General features: G+C 41.2%; 1 protein-coding gene across 1 annotated transcript; it reads right to left on the reverse strand.

Moving 5' to 3' along the window:
* Positions 1-5: 5 nt before the first annotated feature.
* SFXN1 (sideroflexin 1) lies at positions 6-25,213 on the reverse strand. Its single transcript, XM_084268844.1, has 12 exons — positions 25,167-25,213; positions 24,419-24,520; positions 15,165-15,339; positions 14,373-14,543; positions 11,702-11,800; positions 10,530-10,605; positions 9,209-9,294; positions 7,925-8,052; positions 6,895-6,944; positions 2,292-2,341; positions 1,609-1,656; positions 6-290 (listed from the first exon to the last, which is right to left on the reverse strand). Exons 3-12 carry the CDS (start codon positions 15,326-15,328, stop codon positions 194-196), a joined length of 969 nt encoding a protein of 322 aa, XP_084124970.1. The 5' UTR covers positions 15,329-15,339; positions 24,419-24,520; positions 25,167-25,213; the 3' UTR covers positions 6-193.
* Between the last annotated feature and the right edge of the window lie 1,376 nt (positions 25,214-26,589).

Below are 26,589 nucleotides of genomic sequence, written 5' to 3' on the forward strand. Positions count from 1 at the left end.
CAAAGTGGACAAAGTGACCTGTTGTAATTTAAACACTAAACCGAGGAAAATCTTTATATAGAAAATAACGCAGATGATCGAAGTTGTTTAACAAAAGGACAGTTAAGTGAGTTCTCACTTTCAAATATGTTGGCACATAATTCAAAAATAAGTTCACAAGATCCTCCTTGAGAGATACTTTCCCTTCCTTGAATTATAATCCTTTATTAAAGTATACACGTTCTAGTTCAGGGCTGTTCTCTTGGATCTTGGCTTGCAATTCTGGCTCCAAGCGTGTTACAGACATAGAACTAAGCAAAAGAAACAGTAAAATAGTTATATATATAACAAGCACTTGAATGTAAAATAAGATGAACGATACATCTGGTTAAACATCCTGGATTAGGAAGAGTTTCAGGGTTGTTTTTTTAAACATTTCATGAAGGAATTATACTCACAGACCAGGGGCAAATGTATCTCTACTTAAAAGGCATTACCTTCCTAAAGGTGTTTTTATTAAATAAAATGTCCCTGTTTTTAACTTACTGCCTGACTTTATTCAGCTCTTAATAAAAAGTTTATTTTTCTAAGAGTTCTCTCTCAGCAAAATGAATTCAGATGCCAGGGCATTTAAAACAGCTGCATGTTCTGAAATGCATTTTAGGGTCTCATTTTCTTGTAACATGGAAAGCCCTGGTTAAAATCAGGAATGGTACGACACCTGCAAGGCTTAGCTTGTCAAGTCATCCCCAGGTATCCCAGTGACACTGAGTCCTCTGTCAGGCAGGGAAACAGGGGTGTCCAAGACTGCTTTGTTGTACTCAAATAATTGCAAGGGATGAGAATTAGATATTGTTTTCTGGACCTCAGAAGATACTTCAGTTGCTCAATGTTTTAATAGATTCAGCTTCAGCTTGCATTGCTTAAGCTACATTTGGCAGCTTCTCAAGTTTTGATAACCACTAAGCAGAGGAAAGGGACAGTATAGTTGAATTTAAGACATTGTTCAGGCTACAAACTGCAAATTGAGCTTAACCCATCCACATTTTATTGTGATTTCAGCTATAATGAATATTATTTCTAAGACAGTTTTCAGTGTTTGAGCTATTTGTGTATTGATAAAAATGTTATTTCTCTAGAAAAATATTAATTTAATTCCAAGCAAGCATGTATGGTCAAGTGCTGTTCTGTACAACCAGGGGCTTTTCCAGCTGAAAATTAAGATAGGCTCTGACTGTATTTAATGAAGCCATAACCTTACTGGATGTGAATGTATTGTTTGGACAACATTGGCCTTTTTTGTGAATTATTTCAGTGATTCCTAAGCCTGTATTGTCAAGCTCAAACTTCTCAGCTTGAAACAGCATAATTGACTATCCACCCCAACCTCTCCTTCCCTATCACTATGTAGTCACATCTCAAGCTGCTAGGGGTCTGTAAACAAATGAGCCCAATTTAGCTATTGTATATTACTGATTAGTGACATAGTTATTGCTCTTCTAAATATTCTCATGTTTATCACACTTGTTATATGGGAATGAAGACTGTATGCCCCAGGAGGCAATGACCACCTTGCATGTGTCGGGGAGTGTAACATTGAAGTAAGAATGGTGTAACAGGACTACCTACCTTTTCTGAGGAAACAGTGCACAGCACAGGGGTGTGGCAAACACAAGACTAGAGGAGACAAAAAGGGTTTTACAAAATTTAGGGTGCTAAAAGAGAACTCAAAACTCTTAGGCATGTTCTTCTAGCTGAAAGGGGTTTGTGTTTTTCCTATGGTGAGGTGAAGTTCTGTGAAGCGCTATGTAACCTTTATTTCTCATTGTGTTATATACCCTGTGAAAACATTTATCTACTATGTAGTACTAAATGCATCAAATGTATATAAAATGATACTTTGATGTCCCTTTAGCGTTTGACTGGTGTGCATGACAACATAAGCTGTTAAACAGCAGCAAATGAAACTCAAAATCACCCAAAAGTTTCAAGAATTCGTCAACCTCTACAGGATTAGATTCTCATTGCTTCTGGAGGAAGCAGCCAAAGCATCTTTTCTAATCAAGCAGCACCATGTTTTAGGTTTTTTTCTGCCATTCCCTTTCTCTCTCTCCCTCTGCTTTTCTTGGCAGCTGCTTCATTACCAACAGCTTTTTTTAAATGGTATTATCAGTTACAGACATTGAAGCAAAGTAGCTGCTGTAGCCTCAGGAACCCTCCCAACTCCTCTTACTTTCAACAAAAGTGAAAATATTGCTATTTCCTCAAAAAAATTCTTAAAATATCAGACACAACACAAAGAAATCACTTACCAGAATCCAACTAATCCAACTTGAATGGGAGCACTCATCCAAGGAAATCTCTGTTGAAAATAAAGCACACACAGTAAGTATGGGACCGTTTCTTTCCCTCTTCCCAGAATTCTTGTACTGTAAGAGACAGATTGCACCTAAAAGACTCTTGGACATGAAGGCAAAGTAACTACCAGCATACCTTACTGCTGAGCTCTGGTTTGAGAGCCCAGACCTTTTGAAAAGCACTAAGAAAATTCCCAGTGATGCCAAGGTACACTGTTATCCTGAGTAAGTGCTTCTTAGAAGCTACAATAGGTGGTTGACACTTATTTACAACCTGATCCTGAGTCCTAAAGGAGTTAGGAATCCACTCTCCCCTCCCATGTTAGAATTTTAGCTGAAATTAATTACTAATGAAACAAACCCAGACCTGTTTAAGTGGCGCTGCAATGGTGACGATACAATCGGTGTCTCCAGTAAGTGGGGGACACACCACTGCTACAGTAACAGGAGGTGGATTTTAAAGCTAAGCAGCTAATGAGTTAAAAGTCACATGGTATGGGGGATGATTTCAACACTGATGATGGTTGTTTTCTGCAAGAAGCGTTTCTCAGGATGTAGAAGTTAGAGGGGAGACAAAAGACGGGCACTAGTTGAGGACAGAAATAGAAAAAAGGAATGTAGAAAGCTCAGAAGGACACAGCTTGGTCACAGCAAGAGGCAGAGAAAACAAGCCTGTGTGGATGAAACTTTCCCCAGAGCCTGAGGGAGAAGAAATGATGTAGAAGATTGCTGCTTTTATTTTATTTTTCCCCTGGAGTCAATCTGTAATCCAGAAATGAGAGCAGGAAGAGCTGCAGTTCAGTGATAACCTGCAACAATAAATGGAAAAAGCAATAGCAAGAAGGATATGAGGAAAGGCAGCAGTGCTCCCTTGTTCTGGCATTCTGCTAACCACACCTTCATTTGACTCTCAGCTGAGATAAACCTACTCAAAATGCTTTACATTTTATGCACTGGGAGAGTTCATGACAAGAGATGGGGAAAGGAAGGGATGGAGGACTCTGGTGTTGGTAAATACTACACAGATTTGGGAACATGAGTCAAACTCTGGACAGCAAATGAGTCTCTGAGGATAATCAAGGAAGAGGGATGCTGAGATATGTAACAGAAAAGCCCCAAATATAGTTTTGTAAATGAAAGGACTGTTGGAGGGTGTCATGAGAGTAATACTTCTTCTTTATGAGAATTGGTCATTAATCTCAGAGAGAAAGGTTGTCTACTAGAACAGGCAATGTAAACATCTACTTAAGAGGTGGATCATTTTTTGACAAGGTATTGATCTGAGTTACAGCTTTTATTTTTCCACAAATGTTATCAGGCTGCATTAATCAAGAAAGATGCTGAGGTGAACCTCCGACGCTGGGAGGTCAGTAGTAAAAATTGGAGTTGCCCAGGTAACAATGCAAAACAATAAAGGAAAACACAACTGCAGGTTGGACATCTCTAAGGAGATAAAATGGAGAAGTACAAGACAGCAGAAGAATTTACTGTGTTAGACACTATCATTTAGCTCTGGAAGAAGGCAGTTCCTGATGAATTAGGATTTAGTTTCCAGATGTTTTTACGGCATCTTTAGTAGTTAGTGCGAACAGAGAAAATGGAGAAATTATAATCAAGCAAACAAAAGCCTTAAGAAGAATCAGCTTTTTTTTAAACTGCTTCCTTTCATTGTCGGATCTCAAATCCTATTGGCTTTCCCAGGCTAGCTATGCCTGTTTTAAAAAAGAATAACAAATTAAGTGACAGTTAAATCAAGAATGCATGGAGGACTCCAAGGCATAAGACATTCAAGAACTATGCTTTTTTTTTTTAAAAAAAACACCCTCCCTGTTCTAGTTTTGTAAGTTTTTAATATGTATTTTAGTTGCAGAGTAGGAGACTCCAAGGAGATTGTTTTAAGGATATATGAGTTGATTCCAGAAATTTCCTTGCATGTTAATAAAGCGTGCAGAACAGTAGAGGAGGAGTAGCTTAGGCTGTAAGAGTAATAATATAAATAACTTCACTGTTGACTGGAATTTTCAGGACTTGCTAAATAAAAAGAATTACAATTTTCTCAGAAGAAAGGTTACCTGTGACTAAAATAAATCTATAAACACTGTGCCTCAGAGCGAGGTTGTTTATGGATCCTCCTGCTGCAGCAGATAAAGTAACTTGGCTCTGCACGGACCTAGTCAAGTGTATGTCAGTAGGGATAATGAACACAGACATTCAGCCTGATCAAGAACTACTACACTGCATAATGGGGTAAGAGGCAGCTGAAGCCTCTGCTGAAACCTGCACTGAAGCACACACACACACACACATATATATACATATAAATGTTTTTTCAAGTCAAGAAATTGTTAGATTCTGTTTGAAGCAGTATGTGCCGGTGTTCTAAAAACATTCTTGAGTCATTTTCTAGCAATAACTTTTGTGAACATTGTTATTTCATTCCTATGTTACCATCAGAATCTCGTGCAAATCAATGTCAGAACAGGGGTGATGAGTAGTGCTGCATAACCGACATCCTGTTTCAAGTCTTAGAGGATGACAGCCTGCTATCACTGCCACCAGCATTCCAGAAGCACTGCTTTTCCTCTCTCTTTACTGCAGAGCATTGTTCTTCTCTCTTCATTGTCTCACAACCATCTGACTATTTTCTGGCCTTGTGTGTTGCTTAATAGGCTTTGGCAAGCAGACAAGGATTATTTTCAAGAGTGATGGTGTACAAAGCAAAGGCCAAGGAAAATGAGTTAGTAAAGCATTGTGTGGATGGTGCTGGAGTACTGCAAATGGGATGGTGCTTCCGAAACCTCAAGTGAACATGCAGAAGCTGCTTGTTAAAAATGCAGCTCATTCCTTAACGGTTTTAATACTAATCGCTACGACGTGTTACCGCTGACTACCTGTGGAGCAGCGTTTCACCTGAACTCACAGTCTCTGAGGCTGAGGAACAGGTGAGCATAAACGGTCATGATGGTACCAGAGACCACTGAGTAGTCACTGAAGAAATCGCTCATTTTTGCTGATCTGAAAAATTCACAACACCCTTATATTGATTATACCACACAAAACCAGTAAGATATTCGCCTCCACACCCTGAGAGTTCTTGCAACTTCTTCACAAAGGTCATGTATTTGCCACTGGAGTTGAAACCATTTGTGAAACTTTTCCTACGTTAGAAATACATACAAAGTAATCTTTGCTCTAAATTCATGAGGTTTGCTGTTGCTGGGGTTTTTAAACAAGTGTTCCAGGTAACACATTCTCAAGAATGTAACAGTATCACAAGGTGCTTAAAGCTACTCTGCAAATAGGGTATGGGTCAAAAGAAATCAGCAATTAATCAGCCAAATGAGTACAGGGCTCTTTATGCCACAGACACACAGTGCATTTGGCTGCACTGCAGCCTCACTGCTTCAGGAGACAGTAGCAGCACTCACTGACTTTCACTCTAAAACTTAAATGCCACTTTTTCTGTTGTCTTTTCTGTTAATAAGGAGGAAAAAAAAGTATTTGGTGTCCTCTTTGCAATGCCTCATTCATTTATACAGAAGCAATTCCAAGTGCTGCATGTATGTCACTGGGTAATCTAACTCTGCAGGAGAAAAACGAAGGACAGAGATAACAAGAAATGTAATTTAAATATCTTAGAAAATTTTGTTTTAAACAAACAAAACCAGGTGATTTCCCCTGCTTGTCCTCCCAGTCCCCACTCAAACCACTTTTCCAAGGGAGGGTCTGGAAACTCAGAGTACACTTTCTTTTCCTAACTTTTTCTATCAGGAAGGAGATTATTGTTCCCAGCTTCTTGGGTGGGTTTCACAGGCAGAGACTTTGCCTGGAGCTATGCAAGTAAGTAAAACAGTGATAACAGCTGGTGAAGATGAAACTCCCTCTTACTGGTAAAAAAATTACAGAGTTCCTCAACTGAATATGATTTCCTTTGTGTTATACAACCCTATAATTAACGACTGTTCTTTACCCCCTCATGCACACCCAGTACATAACGTTGATTTAGTTTATATCTGTACCAGGTGTTTGACCTCACATTGCATTAGCATAAACAGAATATAAGAAATATCTGACCTTTGATGAAGCCTACCCTGCACTTGCTCACCCAGTAAATTTTAAAGGGTCATTTTCAAATGAGATTTTTATCACCACTGTTCTTTCCAAAGTCAAATTATTACTACAGCACCTAAGCAAAGCCTCCTTAGCAATATCCTGAGGAAAAAGCATTACAAAACTTTGAAGTATTTTTTCTGATAAACTCCATTCCAAGTCTTGGCACAGGAAAGATTTATTTAATAGAAGGAACTCTGCATTTTAAGAACAATTATAAAAATAACAAAAGTGTTTTTAATGTTATTTTACACCATGATAATATGAACCAAGCTATTTCTAAGAAAGGCATAAAGAAAGCAACAGCTGTAAAGCAAGCTCTACAGTGATGTCCTCCCAGAGTGGAGGCACATTTGGGAGGCAAATTTAAGACTCAAAGTATTTTAAAATTTGTGAAAATATTAACTTAGGATACAAAATCCACATATAGATCTTATTGGAGACTAACCTTTAAAAAGGCTTTCTTTTCCAATGTATTCATTATGAAGGGAGGAATTGCTGCAAACAAAGGAAAAAAAGGAATTAACCTTGGAGAAAAAGGCACTTTGTTTCATTTTCTGTTAGGATTAATTAATACCATAACACCATTTTCACAGTCTCCTGTCACTAACTGTCCTTTCATTTCACATTGCCAATTCAAGATACTGGGTTGGTATTTACAGAGGTAAATTCTCCCCACGAGCAAAACTTCTGATTTCACACATAACTAAACCTGAGCTCAGTAACCTGGCACTGGGCAGAGCCCCTGCTCTTCATCAAACCAACTCCACCTGAGCTGAATTTACCACCATTCCTTTGCTGTCTGTATCTTTTCTGCAAAACCATCCCAGGAGTTGCTCTGCTGTAATTCAGTGTCACATGCAGTGGATGTTTTCACAGTAAGAAAGCTGCATTTCTTTGTGGAATTTCTTAACAAAAGCATAACCGCTGCCTGCATAACTGCCTGCTTAGGGCCACAAAAACAATCGATGGGCTGGAGCACCTCTCCTAGGAAGACAGAGAAGGCTCCAGGGGGACCTCAGAGCAGTCTTCCAGTACCTAAAAGGTGCCTAAAAGAAAGTTGGGGAAGAACTGTTCATGAGGGCATGGAGAGGAAGGACCAAGAGGTAATGGTTTTAACCTTAAAAAGGGGAAATTTAGGTTAGATATTAGGAAAATGTTCTTTGATATGAGAGTGGTAGATCACTGGAACAGGGTGCCCAGAGACACAGTGGACGCCCCATCCTTGGAGATAGTCAAGGTGAGGCTTGATGGGGCTGTGAGCAACCTGATCTAGTGAAGATGTCCCTGCTTACTGCAGGGAGAGTGGACTAGATGACCTCTAAGAGTCCCTTTCAACCTTACACATTCTATGATTCTGGAACTGCAAGATAATTTGTCCCCTGAGAAAATCACTTACGTGGAATTTAAGCACTCTCTCACATTAAGAACTCACATTAGGGTAATCAGGAGCTGCACATGACTGCAGTGATTCTTACCCATGCCAGGAGCAGCCATAAGAATCCTTGATATAACCACCTGGGTAATTGCCTGCTGAGCAGCTTTTGTTGATTCACCCAGCCTGTTTCCATTCTCATCTGTGACAGGGATTCCAAACTTGAGTTCCCTGTTGAATAAGGGGTATAGATAAAAGTGATTGACATGCATTTATTCACCTTTTTTGTCACCTTATTATTGCCCCCTTAAAATTGTCAATTTTAAGAATCCTGGGGTTTATTTTATTTATTAGCCTGCTTGTAACACTCACTGGCACAAAAAAAAATAATCAAAAGGCAGAGAAAGATCTGGGGGGAAAATATGCTGAAAAGTAAACAACTGAATGTTTGTAACAGTAACCTTCTGCTTGAGCCTGGTCATGTGCATTCCAAGGGGGGAGAAGGGAGATGTATTATTTTTGTATTCCACAAAATGGAGATGTTCCTTCAAAAAGCAAATCAGAAAAGTGAAATTTTCTGGACTGTTCTGGAAGCAGCTTGTCCCTTTCTGACAGGGAATACAGGAAAATTTGTTTCACTGAACTAAATCGGAAGTCTATGTGAAAATTCCCCTTTGCATTCTAGTCTGAGTTTTTATTTCAAGCTCTAAGAACATATTTGAAAGTACAAAAGGATGCACAAAACAAAGTACTTTTCTGTAACTGTATTAGTCTCTATGAGATCTTTGGCTCAAGTGCAGAACTAGGTGTTAAACTCACAGACCGAGGAGAACTTCTGGGGAAGTGAGAAGACAGAAGGGCAGATATACTCAAGACTGCCTTTATTTTAGAGGTTAAATACTACCAAGGATTGAATTTCATAGGAAATACAAACTTTCTGCCCATAACCTTGTGTTTATAAGAGGATGTTTCATGTGGTTTCCCCCCACTTCTATTCTTAGTCCTAGGCAAAACAGAATACATACGCAATTTTGTTTCTGAGCTGAGAAAGTGCATATTTTTGTAATCTCAGATGATTAAACAGAACTGCAGAGCCTGACTTCTATGACTAACTTCTGCATGAAATGACTGTCCATGTGATCAAGTTGTGCAGGACTGGTACTCTTGGTTTCTGACATCTAAGACTGAAGAACTCTATGGATATTTATCTGAAGCGAATGAGGATGTTCTATTTTATACCTGTCAAAATAAATCAATCAAAACAAGATCAGGCACGAGGTTTTTGCAAAGTTCTGAAAGATGCTAAAGATACAGAATGTGCTTTACTTAGTAACTTGCTGATCTCAAAACTCCTTCAAGAAGGAGTGATCTTTCTTCTTTTTCCTACCTTTGCCTCATTAGTGGAATATTAATGCAGTTAGCAGCAGCAACAGCAGCAAAAGGAACAAACCGTCCTATAAGAGGTGAGACATGCTGTAAAAAACATAGAGAGGAACAAAAAAAGAAAGGAAAAAAAATATAATTACATAATCATTTTCTTTCCCAAAGGTCATATTAAGATGCTTCATGTGCTAATGACAGAGCAGACTTATTTCCTTTCAATTAAAATTCAGTGAAAACTCCCCGGTGGGGCAGGGGTAAAACCACAAACAAGCAAACAAACAAGATGTCAGTCATAAATACTCCTCTCAGAGTGAGCAGTGGCAGGAGACTGGAAAAAACAATCTTAATTTAGTAGCATCACTGCAGAGAAGTGTCAGCTTCTGAGCACGTCTGTCAGCCCAACGGCAACACTGGGCAGACCTTAACTTCACTGTCTCTGCTGGCAAGGTCACAGCCAGCAACACCCAGAGCAGCTGCTCTGTGTCTGAGGGCACCGACTGTGGAGCCTTTCCATCCAGGCTATGTCTTGTCTAATCTGAATTACTCTGCTTAGAGTAGTCTCTCAAATAGCTTGTCAATGCTGTTCTACTCCCAGTACACCAAAGCATCAGCAGATTTTTGCTGTTGGTTGGGTTTTGTCTGTGTGTAAAGGACCTTTTCTTCCCCTGATTGTGTTGTGCATTTGTTTAAAGTTTCTACATTTAAGGGTGGCATCTCCTTACAAGTTCTTCAGCAAGTGTAGGGAAGGCATCCACATGTGCTGAAGTGATACTGCACCTTACAAACACATCTAAACAGCTAATGGGACAGTGAGTCCACACTGTTGTAGGTACACATCCACTCCAAACATCGTTCAAATGCTATTAGATACTTTGGCAGGTAAGAGAAGTTGCAGAAATGGCACATTATTAGATACAGTTTGTATAAACAAAACCCAAGGCTGTTGGATATACATGTGAAGAGGACAGCCTGTTTGAAATACATATGAAACCATCAACATGGGGCAAAAATCAGGGTGAGCTGTAAGGAAGGGAGCTACCAAAGGCCATTACGATGGCACAGTGAGAGCTGTGTGTAACATGACACAGATGCACAGGAGGAGAAAGGAGATATTTGCATTCCCCTCCCTGAAAGTGGTCAGGAAGCATCCGCAGGTTGGATGGGGCTTTGGGCAACCTGGGCTAGTACAGGGTGTCCCTGCCATGGCAGGGGGTGGGACTAGATGACCTTTAAGGTCTCTTCCAACCCAAACAATTCTATGGTTCCATGGTCTCACAGAACACCAAAGTCTGGCTAAAAATGCAAAAAATAACTATCAGCAATACCTTTGTTAGCGCATTAAGTCCTAAAGCTGTGGCGACAGCACCCGTGGTAGCAGACACATAGGCTGTTCCCAGCTGGCTAAAACAAAAATACAAGCATTTGCACATGCACAACAGCTACTTTTGAGTCACTTTTAAAAATAATTACATTTGAAACATGTAGTTATGCCCCCCAAAAGTTAAGTAGACTTCTCTGTGACACTGCAATAAGATCTGGATGGAAGATTCAAATGGGACACCAAACTAATCACTTTTTTCTTTCATTAGCAGTAAAAGTCACATGTAAGCAACATTTTGGTGTTAAATCCGGTTCTGCTGGTTCTGTGTTGCTATTTGTTCATCATTTTCTCATGTGTCTGAATGAACACCTTGAAGGATTTGGTTCTGTATTTAATCTCCTAACTGCTTAAACTAACAAAATCAGTTTGGATTTCTAAGGCCATGTCTACAATAGTAATTAAAATCAACTCTGCTGAAGCCCATTCATGCAGACCAGCTACACTGCAAACACCCAAATACAACCCAAACTGCCCTAAATCATGCTTTGCATCCTTCCCAGCTAGGAGGTGTCTGGATATCCTTGAATCCACTGTTTACCCCCAGACATCTACAAGGAAGTCAGCCTCAAAACCAGGAAGTCAAACACTGCAATTCCAGTCTCCTATTAATGATTTCTAGCTTTCTGCACCTATTTAATCTCTTTCTTTGCCTTCAAGTTGAGACAAGGACTGTGCAGACCGGTTCCTTGAAGGGTCCTCTTTTTGTAAACAAGCACACAGTGTGGAGTGTGCTGTACTGCAGGGCACAGAGAAGAAGGGGACACAGAAAGACATCTGAAGGTCCACACAAAATACCAACTCAGAAATATTGTGGTATAACACAGAACTGATGAGGCACTTTCAAATGGTTGACTGAGCAATGCAACACAGACTTCTATTAAATCCTAAGATGTTGAGTTCTTACAATATATGCACTCAGGCTTATCTCTAATGGCAGAATGGAGTTCTTGCCTGCATCACTCTCAGATTTCTTGTCTATGCATCCCAAATTAATAATAAGCACAGATGAAGAAAACTTATCCCTCTATCACCTCAAACTTTAAAGCCCAAGCGTGTTCCAGTACATCCAAGAGTCATTTTATAACCACATGAAAAGTATCTGGTTCAGTGTCTGACCTGACAGTGATTGGGGCATCACCACTCCTGTTCGTGTAGTTCACTATAGCATTGAAGGACTGGTTAATCCACTGCCAGAAAACCACTGCTGGTGTCGTTCTTGAAAAGAGAAACGTTTGTTATTATTAAAAATGCAGTTGAATCAACAGCATAGAACAATGATGGCAAAGCAAGACAAGACAGTGCAAGCAGTAATCATGCAGAGGTTCTTGTTTATCCTAATGAAGCAATACAGTCAATGAGATACTGTCTTAATGAAAGAACAAACTACTTCTAAGAATAGAATTTAAAAGCATTGTAAGTAAATAGCAATATTCACTTGGGACATTAAAAGCATTACAATTAAATAGCAATATTCACTTGGGACAAAAGTTTTGTTGTAATAACAAGAGCATTATAGCAAACCTCTCTAGAAAAGCACACAGAGAAATATTAAAGCCTCTGATTTCTAGAATACTTTTCCAGGGTTATTATTCCTTTACAGTCTGCCAGTTCTCTTTGGAAGCTCTATAAGTGAGCAAGAGGTGGGCTTTAAGAGACAGGGTTTATCTTCTCAGTCTTCAAAAACCTAATATGATGTTATTGTTTTAATAAATGCCCATGACATAAAAACAATCAGTGGCATGTAGAACCAGATAAAAAGACACTTAAAAATGAAAGATTATTTTCATAAAAATATCAGCATGTCTAAGAAGTACAGGTACAGCACAGAAACTAATCTGGTTCAGTACAGCATGAAGCACATGAAGCTCCAAGGAATCCTTGTAAATGATGTCAGTGCGAGTATGCAGGTGCCTTAGGACAAAAAGGGGGCTAACCTGTGAGCACAGGTGGGACCTAGTGAAAAGAATATACTCTGCACAAGTTGCAGAGCCCCCATTTAACAAGCTAATGTGGTCCCTGTCAAGCAGCAGATACAATCATTTTACAAATGGTTATGCTGGTAAGTAACAGAAGTGACAGTCAATTTGTTTCACAATGTACAGGGCTATCCTGTGGCAGGATGAATGCTTGTGCTTTCAAACTAGTAGAATATCTAAGCAAGGGGACAAATCTATGAAAAAGAAATCCTCTAGGGGCCATTAAATAAACCACTAGCTCTGGATTAGGAAGTTCCTGAGCCACAGCTGGCTGGGGGAGCAAACTGGGGAAAAGGGTTTCTTTGTGTACTCAGACCACAAACTCTGCCACCACCAGAATTTCAGTCAGGGGAACCAAGCCACCATATGTCATAGTTGCTACTGAAAACTATTTCCTGATCATTAAAATAACTTTTCATAGGCCTTTAAAGCTTCATTAAATTGTTTAATAACACAGGCAGTAACAGCAACAGGAATGTGGTTGCCATTTAGAGGGCTGATATGGAAATTACAGGTGCTAAAGACACAGTAGTTGTACCAATTATTCTGTAACAGGCAGCAAAACACAGAGGAGATGTGAGAGGAGAAGGTGTGTGCCTATCATGGGGCTTTGGTTCTGAAGTGAGATGATGTGTCTTTAAACTGTAAAAAATCAAAAGATTCAGGAGATTTGAAAGCAGGAGATTTGAAAGTTTATTCCATTCCCTCTGGTTTCCAGTATCTGAGATACCAAACTACTCTGCCCTTCCTCCTTTCTTCCTGTGTGTGTGCAACTTCTCCTGACTCATCTTTTCCATTTCCTCACTACTGGTGTGCAGAGGATGTCAGGCCTGCTGTAAAGTTCAGGCATGACTCACACTGCCTTACTGCATGTCCAAGAGCCCTCAGATACAAGAAGGAATTTGCTTCTTTCAGTGGTCAGCAATAACCAGAACAGGGTGATGCGCTGTAAGATGATGCTACATCACCCAAGGACAGCTACACAGTCCTGTTTGCACTGCTGAGGGTTTGGTCCAATGAAACAATGTCTCCCAGGGTAATAAATCACCCAGTTGTGAATCTGAGTGGTTACTGGTAATACAAAGAACAGGTGTATAACTGCTGGTAAGTATTACAGATGACAAAAGAACAGGCATAACAGAATAAGCAGTTAACAGGGAGCAGTGCCTGTGAATGGGCAGCTGTTCTGGTGGTTTTAAATGCACCATTCAAAACTCCTGTGCCTTTCTGGAGGGTGAGTCAAGAATCTGTAGTATCTCAGCATCAAAACTGCTGTTGTTATTTCCTCTGACCCTCCCATCAGCATTGTCTTACAAACATATTTCATGATACTGGCTTCTGCTGTGGGCTTCACTGTACTGGTGATTCAAGAAGTATTGAGGAAATGGAAGGCTCAAACAGGAGCTGGAGAAACTCAATGACTGATGGACGGAAGCATATTGAGTACTCACTTGGCAGACAGAACATCCTAAATGCCAGATCTCTAAGGTTAGAAATTCCCAGGTATCTCCTCCTCTTTGTCCTCCACACAACTCTCCTACAAGGATGGGATTTTGGAACATTCAGCTTTCCCATACTGAGGAAAAGTGGGATGGTGAAGGAGAGGGGCTAAGGGCTTATCTCACAACTAATAGAGGAAACGATTAATTGGTGTGAGGGAATGCAGAGAGGGAAGAGAAGAGGAAGCAAAATTTTACATTTAAAAGTATTTATCATAAATCTGCTAAAATGCTCTTTTGACAGTAATGTTGATTTTCACTCATCAAGTGAAATCAAGCAAAAGTTTTATGAGTTATATTGCCATCACTTACCTATAAAAGGTCATCATACAACCTGTGATAGTCATGTTCATGGGTACCTGAGCTGACATTCGGCCAATCAAGACCATCTTTTCACCAGTGTCTGGGTGAAATGCTGAATCATAGATATATTTTGCTCTCCACAAGTCATCTTCTGTCAAGCCAGGTGCCACAACACCTTGTCTAGGGACAAATTAAAAAACAAACCAAGACATCAGCAAAAAGCATAACTTTTTGAAAGGCTGCAATCTCCACTGATGAATGTGGCATCAGAGGATTTGGGGATGTTCATGCTAAGTGCATCTAGCCTCACAGTTAGCTTGTAGATCTTCAGTTTTCAAATGGGGTGGTGAAATAAAAAGAATTAATACTCCCAGCAGTGGATATGTTGTCTGAGTCGATACATCTGGTACCATATTTCTATTTACTCAAGCCTGTACTAGATTTTAGAGCTAAAACATACAGCTAAAAATCTCTGCAGTCATTAGTGTGAAACTTTGAAGATTTAAGCTTTAAGAAGCTCCTTGCTCCAAACAATGTAATGCATAAAAGGAAGTTTTAAACTCTGTTGTCATATTGGCTATTTTCAGAACTATCTGGTTTTCAGAATACTTAACAGGTGCTCTCAGGTGACATAATTTCCCCACTCATTAGCAAATCAGTTAAAAAAAAATCTTTCAAGCTCTGAAATGAGTGAGAGGTGCAGTGCATACAGTGTTTTAAATATCTCCTTTAGACATATAACCATGTACTTATTGACATGGACTTTTTTTGGGCCAGCAGCAAAAGTGATCAATGCCATACCTGTAATCATGCACAATTCTTCTTGCATTTTCCAGCTGGGCATCAGATAGCAAAATATTCCTGGGGTCTGTTACAGTAAAGAAGTGACTGGCTCGTCCAATAAAAGTGCTCTGATTCCATCGGGGTTCCTTGATATTGATGTTTAATGGAATATCTGCTGACATCTTCAAAAACTCTGTGAAGAAAACATGAAAATTAGCAATTCAGAATCCCACTTATTTCATAATGCATCTGTAACCTGTAAGTTGAAGTGTGGTTTAGGCTTAGAGTAAAAAAGGAGAGAGCAAACACCAAACAACTTGCTGAACTGAGGTTAAAAGGGGCAAGAATAGATCCAGAAAGCAGATGTCAGAAGTCACCACGGGTGTTGATACGGTTCATGCTGGTAGCAGTTAAAAAGCAAGATCTTAGTTAAATGCCTACAGAGATGTTTCTGTGCCTGCTTCCCCAAGAGATTTATACATTACATCTTTGTAAGGGTATGGATATCTGATTATGAGGTAGAGGCACATTGTAAACATGTATAGATACCTGAGGATAAGGCAGATGCAAAGGAAACATAGAAATTTATTAATAAATATCTGTACTAAATTACACTATACTATTCAGAAGTGTGCTTTATTTCAATGATGAGATAGTGTTCACTGAAAATACTGTCTTGAATGGAAGATAAGTTTAAATATTTGAAGAGATGCTAGAAGAACTGCAGAAGAAATACTTCATAAAATCCAGTTAACTTCTCTGGCATAGCAAAACAAAACAGAACTTAGAAACACAGACCCCAAAATTTCTTTTAATAAATGCTGTTTCTTGAAAACCATGTTTTAAAAAAACAAGTATCATATAATGAAACAATATGCCACATTATCAACACATCATCAGATCTCTTAATGACACTTCAAAGACATCTAAGGAACTACAGTGGAGGGCACTGCACTAACACAGTTGGGTATTTATGGGGCCTGTGGTGGTTTAGCCCAGAAAATGAAAAAGTATTTCAGATTGACTAAGTTTACTTCAGTATCCAATGGAAGCAGGACAGTCTCTCATATATTCCTCCCATAAAGCACAAGTTGTATGAACTTTAACTGTCTTAAGAGAAATTTCTGCCACATATTCAACAGCCAGTTAAAAAACTCCAAATAAAGCTGTAATTCAAATGGCTGAAGTCAATGTGATCTATGAAAATACCAATGATATCACATAGCACTTTGTCTAACAGGACAAACATCATCATTATGAAGACAACTGATGCCACTGAAGAGTATCTTCATCTTAACTCAAGAACGCCATGAAGTTGTCTGAGACATTCTCTTCAATTTGATCAAACATATAATGTAGAACAGGTTAAAAAAATCATAAAAAGACAGTAACTAATCATGTGAAGTGTCTCCATCACTAAAAACAGTGAACTTCATAAGAAAAAAAAGGAGAGACCATTCATGAAGTCTCGAGATGTTATTGTCCATCTCTCAAATGTAGTTATCATCCTTCTCTTCTACCTCAAGTGGAAAAACTTGTAAGTCTTTGGGAAAGCAAACTTCTACAGAAAAAAAGGCTTTGGTTTCCCTATCTATCAGCTCTGGGTTGTCAGCTTTAAGCAACAGGAAAGAGGATGAAACCAATAAATATTTAGAAGACAACAAAAAGCAGCATTTCTAGCGTAAAACCCTCACAAATTCCCCCCAAAAGGTCTGTTCTTGAAAGTAAGCTAAATCAGCTCATAGTTGTCCAGGAAGGAGATTACACATCTCTGTAACATCACTCACAGGAACCACAAAATCAATTTCTTAAGCAGATGAGCACCATGTAAGAATTATTCTGCCTTGAACCACTAATCAGAATTGACCTTAGAGTGGGAATTACTCAGGCACAAGACTGTCTGCCCTGCGTTTACCCAAACTTAACATTTTAATCCAAGCATGGTTCTTACTTAGTACTTCTGTGGTTGTTATTACTGAGATGTAATGACAATGAATACCTCGTGGCCACACACTATTTTACGGTGTATTGTACAGTACAAACATTATGGGAAATATTTCATTTTCTGATATATCATTGCTAAGAAAGCAGGCTGAACTCATTTACCCATCCATTCTTTTCCACTAAAACAAAACAAACACTCCCCCCCCCCCCAGCTAACCCAACCCCCAAACCCAAAGTACCTATATACTAGGGCTGGTATGTCATTGCATGAATGCTTTCCTATTGGTATATTATTTACAGAGAAGTCAAAGTTTCAATAATTTTTTAATTAAAATATCAGTTTCATTAAGAAAGATTAAAAACTGCTTAGGATAGCTTATGTTAATCTGTTTAAAGCTGTCTGATCAGTGCTTAATAAAGCAGTCCAGAAATGGAAGCCCTTTTCTTTCTTTTCACTCTAACCAGCGTATATCCTGCTGGGTTGTCTGTCAATTTTTATATGCTTATGATACCGCTGCCCACAAACCCATAAAGTCATTTAGTAGTAAGAAATCTAAACAATAAGGATCTGCCTTCACTGAGGATGTCTCATGCTTCAATTCAGGATCGTTTCACTCCATATCATTTAGCCTACCCTAGGGAAGGTGGATCTACAAAAAAGAGACTTACCACTTTCATGTCCTATCTTTATCCCCTTCCCACTTGGTCTACTCTGTCCACTCTGATGCTCCTTGAACCATATGTGCTGATATAACACACAACCCTAGCAGAAAACTAACGCAGCAGAAAGAACAGAGTCCAGCTCAGTCTCCTGGATTAGTATGCTGAACCAGGGCAGCAGAAAGTCTGGATGCACAAAAGGTCTACACACTCCTGTGCTCTTCAACAGGCTCGCCAGGTTGGGCTACTTGGGGTAACCTTGGGCTACCATTCTGCTCAAGTTCAGGATCTGCAGATGCTGGAGGAGCCAGTTATTGTAAATTTGAGACCTTCTCATCTGCAGAGATGACAATGAAGAAGCATAAAAGCACAGATACTTTTAAACATTTTGGCTTGTCAGAGTCACGAGACTGAAAGTCTACATCACAGACCAAGAAAATGGGTGCAAGAGAGACTGAACTTACTATACACTGGAAAAAAACTCAATCCTTGTGTGTACACCTAGAAAAAATAAAGAGAAAAAAGAGAAAAAAGAAAAAAAAAAGGCATTGTGGTAGAAAGATCTGTGTAGTAGGGGTAAGAAATTAGCCAGGGTGGCTGTAATACATACTAGTGGGGTAAAAGCACCCTGAACCTGATTGTCAGTGCAAGGTAAAATTCCTTTCTCACTGCTGTTATGCATGCTAGCCAGACTAAGCCAGCAGAAGCTTGTCAGCACATGCCTTGGTCTCTGCAGCAGCAGAAGGCAACCTAGCAGGAAAATAGAAAATATGCATTGGCATGTGCTACAACAAAAGATGATGCTTGAATTCAGTGTCTTTTAGAAAGACAGCAGCAGGAAGCATTTGCTTTAATCTTAATCAAGATATAGGATAGCATGTAGTCTCCAATCCTGCATAGCATGGAGGAGAGAGGACAAGCGTTCACCCTGTGAAACCTTGTATCTCATGCAGAAAGGGGTCAAACCCTTAGGTGACAGCTATTTAAGGACATAATCGATGGTGCTTTTGAGAATGCATGTAGGAACAACACTGCTCTACAGCAGTTTAAAATAAAAGTCATAAAAACTGTGGGCAGGGACAGACCACCAATGCTCACAAAGAAGGAACAGATACCATGTATACAAGGGACTGGAAATGTTCAGACACTGGAAGAATGTAATTTGGAGACACATAAAACTTTCTGTGAAATAAAAAACTTCACTGAGTTTGCCAGCCTCAGGGCTCTGAGTCACAGATCTGTTACAATGGTGCTCAGGAGAACCAGTGAATTTCTGTCTTGAAAACCTTTTTCAGCAAAATGTTTTTAGGATAAAAGCCCCACCTCTTGTATTAAAGAGACTGCATGATGCCAGCCATGACTTACCAGTGCCTATCAGTAAACACTGATACCATAGGGAAATAAATCACATAAAGCAAAACCAAAAGCCAATAAAATCCCTATGTGCTTTGAAGGGATCCTCTGATAAAACAAAACGTGACTGTGCACAGAAATGGTTTCATCAACATATTATCCAACAGCCATGCAATCATCATCCTAAACTAGAGCAAATCTTATTTTTTATTTAAACAGTGGGACTGTAAAACTGTGAGAAATGGGTACAACACCCTCAATTTCAGTTGTGGTGGCAGTATTTTACGTAGCTGTCAGTTTGATTTTCAGATACAATTTTAGAGGGGTGCTGCTGTTTGCATAACCCATTCAAATACTCAGTATCAAAACCACTTCAATAAAACTATTTAAGATCCAATTATTATTTTAACTATGATGCTTTGCCAAGGGTGTAACTCCTCTCCCTTCAGTGATATAATTCTCCATATATATTGTGTGGCCAAGATTAAAATTTTCATTATCCATATATCCATAATAGAATTGTGTGAAGAAAAAAAATAAAGGACTTTTGGGTTAAATCAAATGAAAATAAATCTATCTGAACCTTGAGATAAGTAGAAGGTTTGTAAAGGGACTGGAAAGTAAATGCACAAATCCTCTGGAACAAAGATAAAAATGTTTGCTTTGTTACTGTCAACTAATGAAGGCAAACTTAACAACCACCTAACACTTAAATGCCTACGTATGGGCATCTGAATTTATTATTCCCTCACCTGCCACTATGCAGCAAGTACCAACTGAGGGGACAGCACCTGTGAAACAGAACAAGACTTTGAATCAAGGGCAGCTTACATTTGAAGATGGAAAGGGAAGCGGCAAAATGACCCAATCTGAACTTAAAACAATTTTCCTTAAATAACTCAATTAACAGAGGATTTGAGAAACAACATTGATTCTAAGTTATTATGGCAATAATCCACACTGAAATGTCACCCAGGTCATGCTCACATGGGAGGAGCAGCAGCACTGGAAAGGATAAAAGACAAGGTCCTAATGCTGTTGAACAGTTAACATCTATCATGGAAAATATACAGTAAGGAAGGAAATAATATGTATTTTCAGTGTTTCAAACAACAAATCAATTAGAAAGGTATTTAATTGAACCACTTGTACCTGCAAACCCTGAAGCTGGTAATTGCCCACATTATAAACTAAACCAGTAGTAAAGAGCAGACCGTGCTCTCTGGCACAGTTGTATTATTAAACCCTTTCAAGTTTCCAAACAAGGGTGGCTGTATCCAAACTGCCCATGGAGAACAGCAGCTAAATCCTCCCTCATGCTGCTGGATTGTCTGGGTGAGCATCAGCTGTCCTGGGCAAAACTGCTCCACGCTGTGCTCCAGCAAGTTAACAATGCGGGGCCCGTGTCCCCGTGACCAGGAACGATTTCTCCCCCTGTTCAGCTCCCTGCACCAGCACAGAGGTTTGATTATCTGTGTTTGTCAGGCTGTGGCTCCTTCTATGTACCACAGCTATTTTCAGAATCCTAACTGTGATTGTGTGTTCATAAAGGTTTTCATAAACATATGACCGTCAAGCTAAGGAAATGGCTGTGACTTGTCATGAGCTTGGCATCAAAAGCTGAGCTCAAGATGTGGTTCTGTGGACTGGAGGCAATTAGATGTGGTGATGCAGATGGCAGATCACAGAGGACACAGCTGTGTGAAACTATGGCACTTCCAAGTGCTTTAAAGCACATTTCAGCGCCAGCCTGTCCTCTACCCCCCACTCTGCAAATCTCCCTGCTGCTGCCTCCTCATCTCTCTTCCACAACACTCTCCCAGCCCTAGTAATCAGAAAATAAAAACAATCTAAAAAGCATGGTGGCACTCACTGATGGCTAAAAGTAAGGTCTTTGTTTATCCAAAGAGAAACTCAACTCCATATTTATAATAACCTTATAAAAATAAAAATCTCTATTTTAAACCAACAATCCTTTTACTATCTCATTCATCTTGTCCTTTCAATCAGAAAGTGGCCCTGAACTGAGCTGCAAGCCCCAGTCCCAAGCACATTCAAATTTCTTGCCCTCTCTGACCAGATGGAATCATCTGTCAGTTCGTGGCCTAAAGTTTAATACTAACACTAACTGGAGGGAAAAAGCAGGCTTAAGAGTAAGTGAGAGAGGCCTCTTTCCAAAATAATTACATAAAACCCAGCACAAAGTCTAATCAACAGTTTTAGTACAAAGGCTAGGTTTAGATTTGCCATAGACTCAGCAACTGTAGAAGACTTTAAACCTTGTTTAAAGGTTAACAACAGCAGTTGCAGCAATCCCACAAAACGCAGATTCAGGAGCTGTCAGGAGTTCAACTTGCTGCTGTTCCTTTTCAAAGTTCATGTTTTAAACATCACATGGAAGGTCACAAAACCGCTTTTCAAACCAAAGCAATGGCCAAAAGAGTAGCAATGACTATGTCATTTATTTCAGACAGTAACATACCACTCAGTTTTGAACAGCCCAGACAGCTGATCATTTATTTTAAACCCTGTTGCATGACTGATTAATCCAGATGGGCACATGATCTGGGAAAATTTGGGCAACTTAAACTCATGCAACGGTGCATGAATGATGAAAAGCCCCTTTGCTACTTTCTTTGGAACCATTTGTATTTTCTTATGTTACTGGCACCTTGTATTTTAACCCAAGTTTCAAAAAAAATCCCCTCCACAATTAAGAAACCCTGTCAGTTATGTAATTAATTTCCCCTGTACTTAAGTTAAAATTGGGAATAGAGTGACAGAAAGAGAACATTTTTGATGGTGTAACTGTGAACTCAACTCTCTCTCTGATCTAAACACACATTTTTTAAGCTACTGCCACTACTCTGAGTCACGAAGTAGCCCTAATGGCAAAGTGGCCATTCCTCCAGAGGTGAAGACAACTTGGTCTGCCAGAAGCCCATGAGAGAACCTTGCCTGAGAACTACCCCAGGAGCAGGTGCTCCTCAACAGATACAAACACCTACATTCTTCTAAGTGAGGATCCTTCTGCAAGCATCCTTAGACTGGGTACTGCTTCACCCTGTACAGAATTTTCTGCTGCTTTTTGCTTTTATAGGGGTTGGAGTCTGGACAATATAGCCTCCTGCCCCTTCCCCTATGGAAGCAGACTCTATTATAAATGAGCGTGGCCTCTCACCTCTCTTGCATGCAATTTCAGAAAGTCAGCAAAAACTGAGCTGGGAGCAGCCTAAAGAGAAGTCTGTGTCCAAAAGCTGGGATAATGAACATTGCAACATCTCAATTCCAGCTGCCCAACTCCCAACCTGCAACCCTCTCTTCCACATCCTGGGTCCTCTACCTTAAAAGAGAATTCAAACCAGACAGGAGGGCAAGTGAGTAAACTAGACAACACAAAGGCTGAAAGAAAGGTGTGACTTGTATGGTGTCTTTTACCAGGACACAGATGCCTAACTTCAGGTGACGTAAAGGCACTTGGGTCAAATGATGATTCACAAACTCTCCTAAATTAAGTTCCTTTTTTGAAAACTAAGAGCGAGGCTTTCCCCTGAAAACCCAGTAAAAACAGAAGTTACCAGCAGTACATCTTTCACACCAGAATCCTATAGAATAGGAATAGTTCAATAGTTAGAGCCAGGTGCTGGTGAAAACGTCATGTGCAGATTCACTGGGAGAGATAAAAAAAGAGATTTGACACACTTAGGCCCTTAGATCTCCATTCTGCAAAGCAGTCCCCTAACAGCCTGATGTCCAGCTGGCAGCAGCCTGTTCTGGGAAATGAGGGATGTGGATTAGAACATCTTTAGGCTGAGAAAAATACCTGCTGCTGTAAAATAGGGAGAGGAACAGGTTCTTCTGACATGTTTATAAACCAAAGTGCCTATAGCTGCATGTTTGTTTTTGCAGAGCTGATCTCTTCTGAAGCATTTCCCATGCTGGTTTGATAGAGAAATATTTTGGGATCCTGTTAGGCCTCTCAATTACTCAAATATCACATTAGTCCTTTTTGGGGCTCCTGTGCCCAACCAAACTCAATTTGATTTTTTTAAGGAGCAATGCCCACAACACTGCTATGTCAGCTTAGGAGAAAAGGCAAGAAAACAACTACTTTTTCATTAGTTAAAGGTGACCTATTGGACTTTAAAACTAATACACATTGCCAAAGCAACAGCAGAAAGGCAAACTCAGCTCCCACCAGTATGTTAATTGCTCTGGCAAAGAAAAGAACACAATGATTTCTTCAGGGATGTCAATCATGGCAGTGCAATTAGTTCAAATGAGAAGCACTAATAGATTTTAGGGAAAGAAAGCATTTTTTGTGTGATGGCAAAAGAGCACAGATCAGACTTATTTGGGCCACTGAGCAGTGGTATTCCTCTATTTGCCCTATGTTTGCTACCACAGTTTAAAAGAAGCAGCACAGCTGATGACTGGGGGAAGTATGATGCAATGTACTTGTACCAAATGTTAACCAAGCCACTTGCCAAGTTTTTCTTCCCCAAAGCAGCTTCTACCAACAAATATCTATTTGAATCACAAGGGGAAAAAAAATAAAATCTTTGCCTGCACTATGATTTTTCCAACTGCAATCACAGAAACAAACTGAATGCTGGAGAAGGCACATCATGGCAACACTACAAGATACTTCTCTTTTTTTTTTTTGCTTATAAATGTACGTCCTGCTTGTAGCCTAGCAACAAAAGCAGCAGTCTGTGTTAAATGGATAGAGCCTGCTGCTGGGGCTCTCTCCTCAAAACAGCAGCCATCTTTGGCGTGTAACTTGAAGAGAGATTTCATCATTCTGCGTTAAAGCTGCCTCCAGATGTTAGAGGTTGCCACAGCCAGCTCAGCGGTGTCTGCTTTCCATTTTCCACCTCTTCTCCCATCGTGGAAGGTATATTGCAGAGACATGCCACATGTTCACCTTGTCTCTTCACCAAGAAAAAACACAGCTTCTTTGCTAAAAAGGGTTAGTGGAAGCTCTTATTTTATTTCAGTCCCGATTGCTGCAAGCTTGTCTCTCTGCTCCTTATTTCTTAACCTCCTCCCAAACCAAAGCAGGATTATCTGTCTCTACCCAGGCATGTCCACAGCTCTCTTCTGTAGTTTTCCACTGTTATCTACATCTTTTTCTGATAGGATCCACATAGGTGATTTTTTTAATTGCACATTGGTACAAAGGCAGTCATCACCTCCCCCTGCCCTCCCAAAACCCACTATAGTCACAATAAATTAATTATAACTCAATACATTTTAAAAAATCATCAATACTCATAACCAAAATCCCTGCCTCTGGCTACCAGGTGTCTGACCTCCAAGTTACAGGGTGCGTTCCTCCCCTGGACAAGATGATCCCTCAGCAGGGAGGCTTGATTCCTGCAGGCCCAGGATCCGTGAGGCTGCCACGCACCACCCTGCGACAGACAGCCCAGGCTCAGGGGACGATTCATGGTCCGGGTGGGAATTCGGGAGCGGGTGGGGAAGCAGGGAGCGGGGATGTGCAGGGAGGAGGCGGAGGAGAGGGGGCCTGTGGCAGCCCTCAGCCGGCTGACTGGCACTGCGAATGTCCAGGCAGCCCCTCCCCGGGAGAGGGGTGACCCGCTGGGACACCGGCTCTGCTCCCACACAGGGGATGGGGGTGATGCTGCTGCAGAGGGCCCGGGGATGACGGGCTGGGCCGGGTTCCCGCGGAGGGGACGGGGGTGACAGGCAGGTTTGGGCCTCTGTGGAGGGGACGCGATGACACGCGGGGCTGGGCCTCTGCAGGGGTAACAGAGGTGACAGGTGGGGCCGGGTCCCTGCAGAGGGGACGCGGGTGACAGGCGGGCCGGACCTGCAGGGGAAGGACGGGGGCGGCAGAGCCCCGTGGCAGGCACCGAAGTGACAGATGGGGACAGGCCCCTGCGGAAGGGCCGGCGGGAACGGCACGCGGGGCCAGGTCCCTGCGGAGGGCACCGGTACGGCACAGCGGGTAACTCCGGCGCTGGCTCCTCCGCCCGCTCCCCGGCCCCACAGGGACCCCGAGCCGCGGGGAAACCCCTGCCCGGCCCCGGTACTCACCACAGCTGCCAGCTCCCCACCGCCCCGTTGCCCGGAAGAGGCTCGCTTGGCGCCGCGGGCGAGGGGACGAGGGAGGCGGTCGGGCCGCTTCGCTCCGCCCCGGCGGGGCAGGGCAGGGCCGGCGCGGGGCCGCCCGCTCAGCTCCTCCGGCCCAAAGGTGCCCGGGCTGATCCGGCGGCACAGGGGGTCCCCGGTTCTCATCGCTCCCCGTTCATACCCACCGCCCAAAACAACCAGAAAACGAGTGTCAAACGACCACGGATCCCTGGTCTTGTGGGAAGGCTGAGAATGAATTCAGGGCATTTATGTGTTTGCAGTTATGGTCACTCTGCATACGCGGAATAACTTCTTCCCAGTGAGGGTGAGGGAGCCCCGGGACAGGCTGCCCAGGGGGTGTGGAGTCTCCTTCTCTGGAGATATTCCAGACCCATCTGGACACCGACCTGTGTGACCTGTCCTAGGGACCCTGCTTTGGCACGGGGTTGGACTCGATGAGCTCTGGAGGTCCCTTCCAACCCCTACAATCCTGTGATTCTGTGATTTCATAGCGCCTGGCAGCTGCTCTGACAGAGAGGAGATGCACAAGCATCTGAGATTTAATACAAATAGTAGGGATACTCCGTGGCACTGTTCTTACTCTTCCTCCAGCCCCGCTTCCTGCTGAGCCTGGCAACAGCCACACAAACTAGATCCCAAACACATTCCTAGAATCGGCACATAATTGTTTAAATTCAATAGCATTATAAGTCAGCAACACATGAACCAGTCTTACTCCAAAACAGATGCGTCTAGTAATAGGGAAAAACTTACTCAGATATAGCTGCTCCCCACTTACACCCTGCAAAGCTAGCTCAGCTCTTTAGCCGACCAGAACAACACGCCAACACACAGAGGCCGATTGAAACTACCCTCTGTCACCCAGCTCAGCTGGTTTGAGGTCTTCTGTCAGAATTCCCTTTGTAACAAAACTGCTCTGCCCACAGATCTCGTTCCTGAAGGGAAGGAAGCTACGCTGTATATAGGGCTGGCAAGCTCTGACCTCCGTGGCACTGCTTGCTGCAGGATGCTAAATGGGAATTTTGTGTTAAAAAAAGCCAGAACTCTCCCCAGGTATGAAATGTTTGTGGGGATACTCTTACTGCTGAAATCTTTGCTGTTAAAACTGAACTTCTGTGAAAAACTGAATTTTCTTTTTTTCTTCATAAAAATATAACTGTGTAGGCTGGAGTTTGTTTTCAGCCATTAACGAGCCTACTCACTTTATGATTTTCAATCAAAAGTTAAGATTCAACTATCATTCTGACAAAGGGACATCAAATCTCAGATGTCCGCCTGTGTGTTTCCCCTGTAGCTCCACAACCTGGGTCTTATGGAGATACATATATATACACACACATATATACATATGAGTTGCAAGTGTAAA

This window comes from Gallinula chloropus, assembly GCF_964237585.1.
Source record: "Gallinula chloropus genome assembly, chromosome: 10".
NCBI lineage: Eukaryota > Metazoa > Chordata > Aves > Gruiformes > Rallidae > Gallinula > Gallinula chloropus.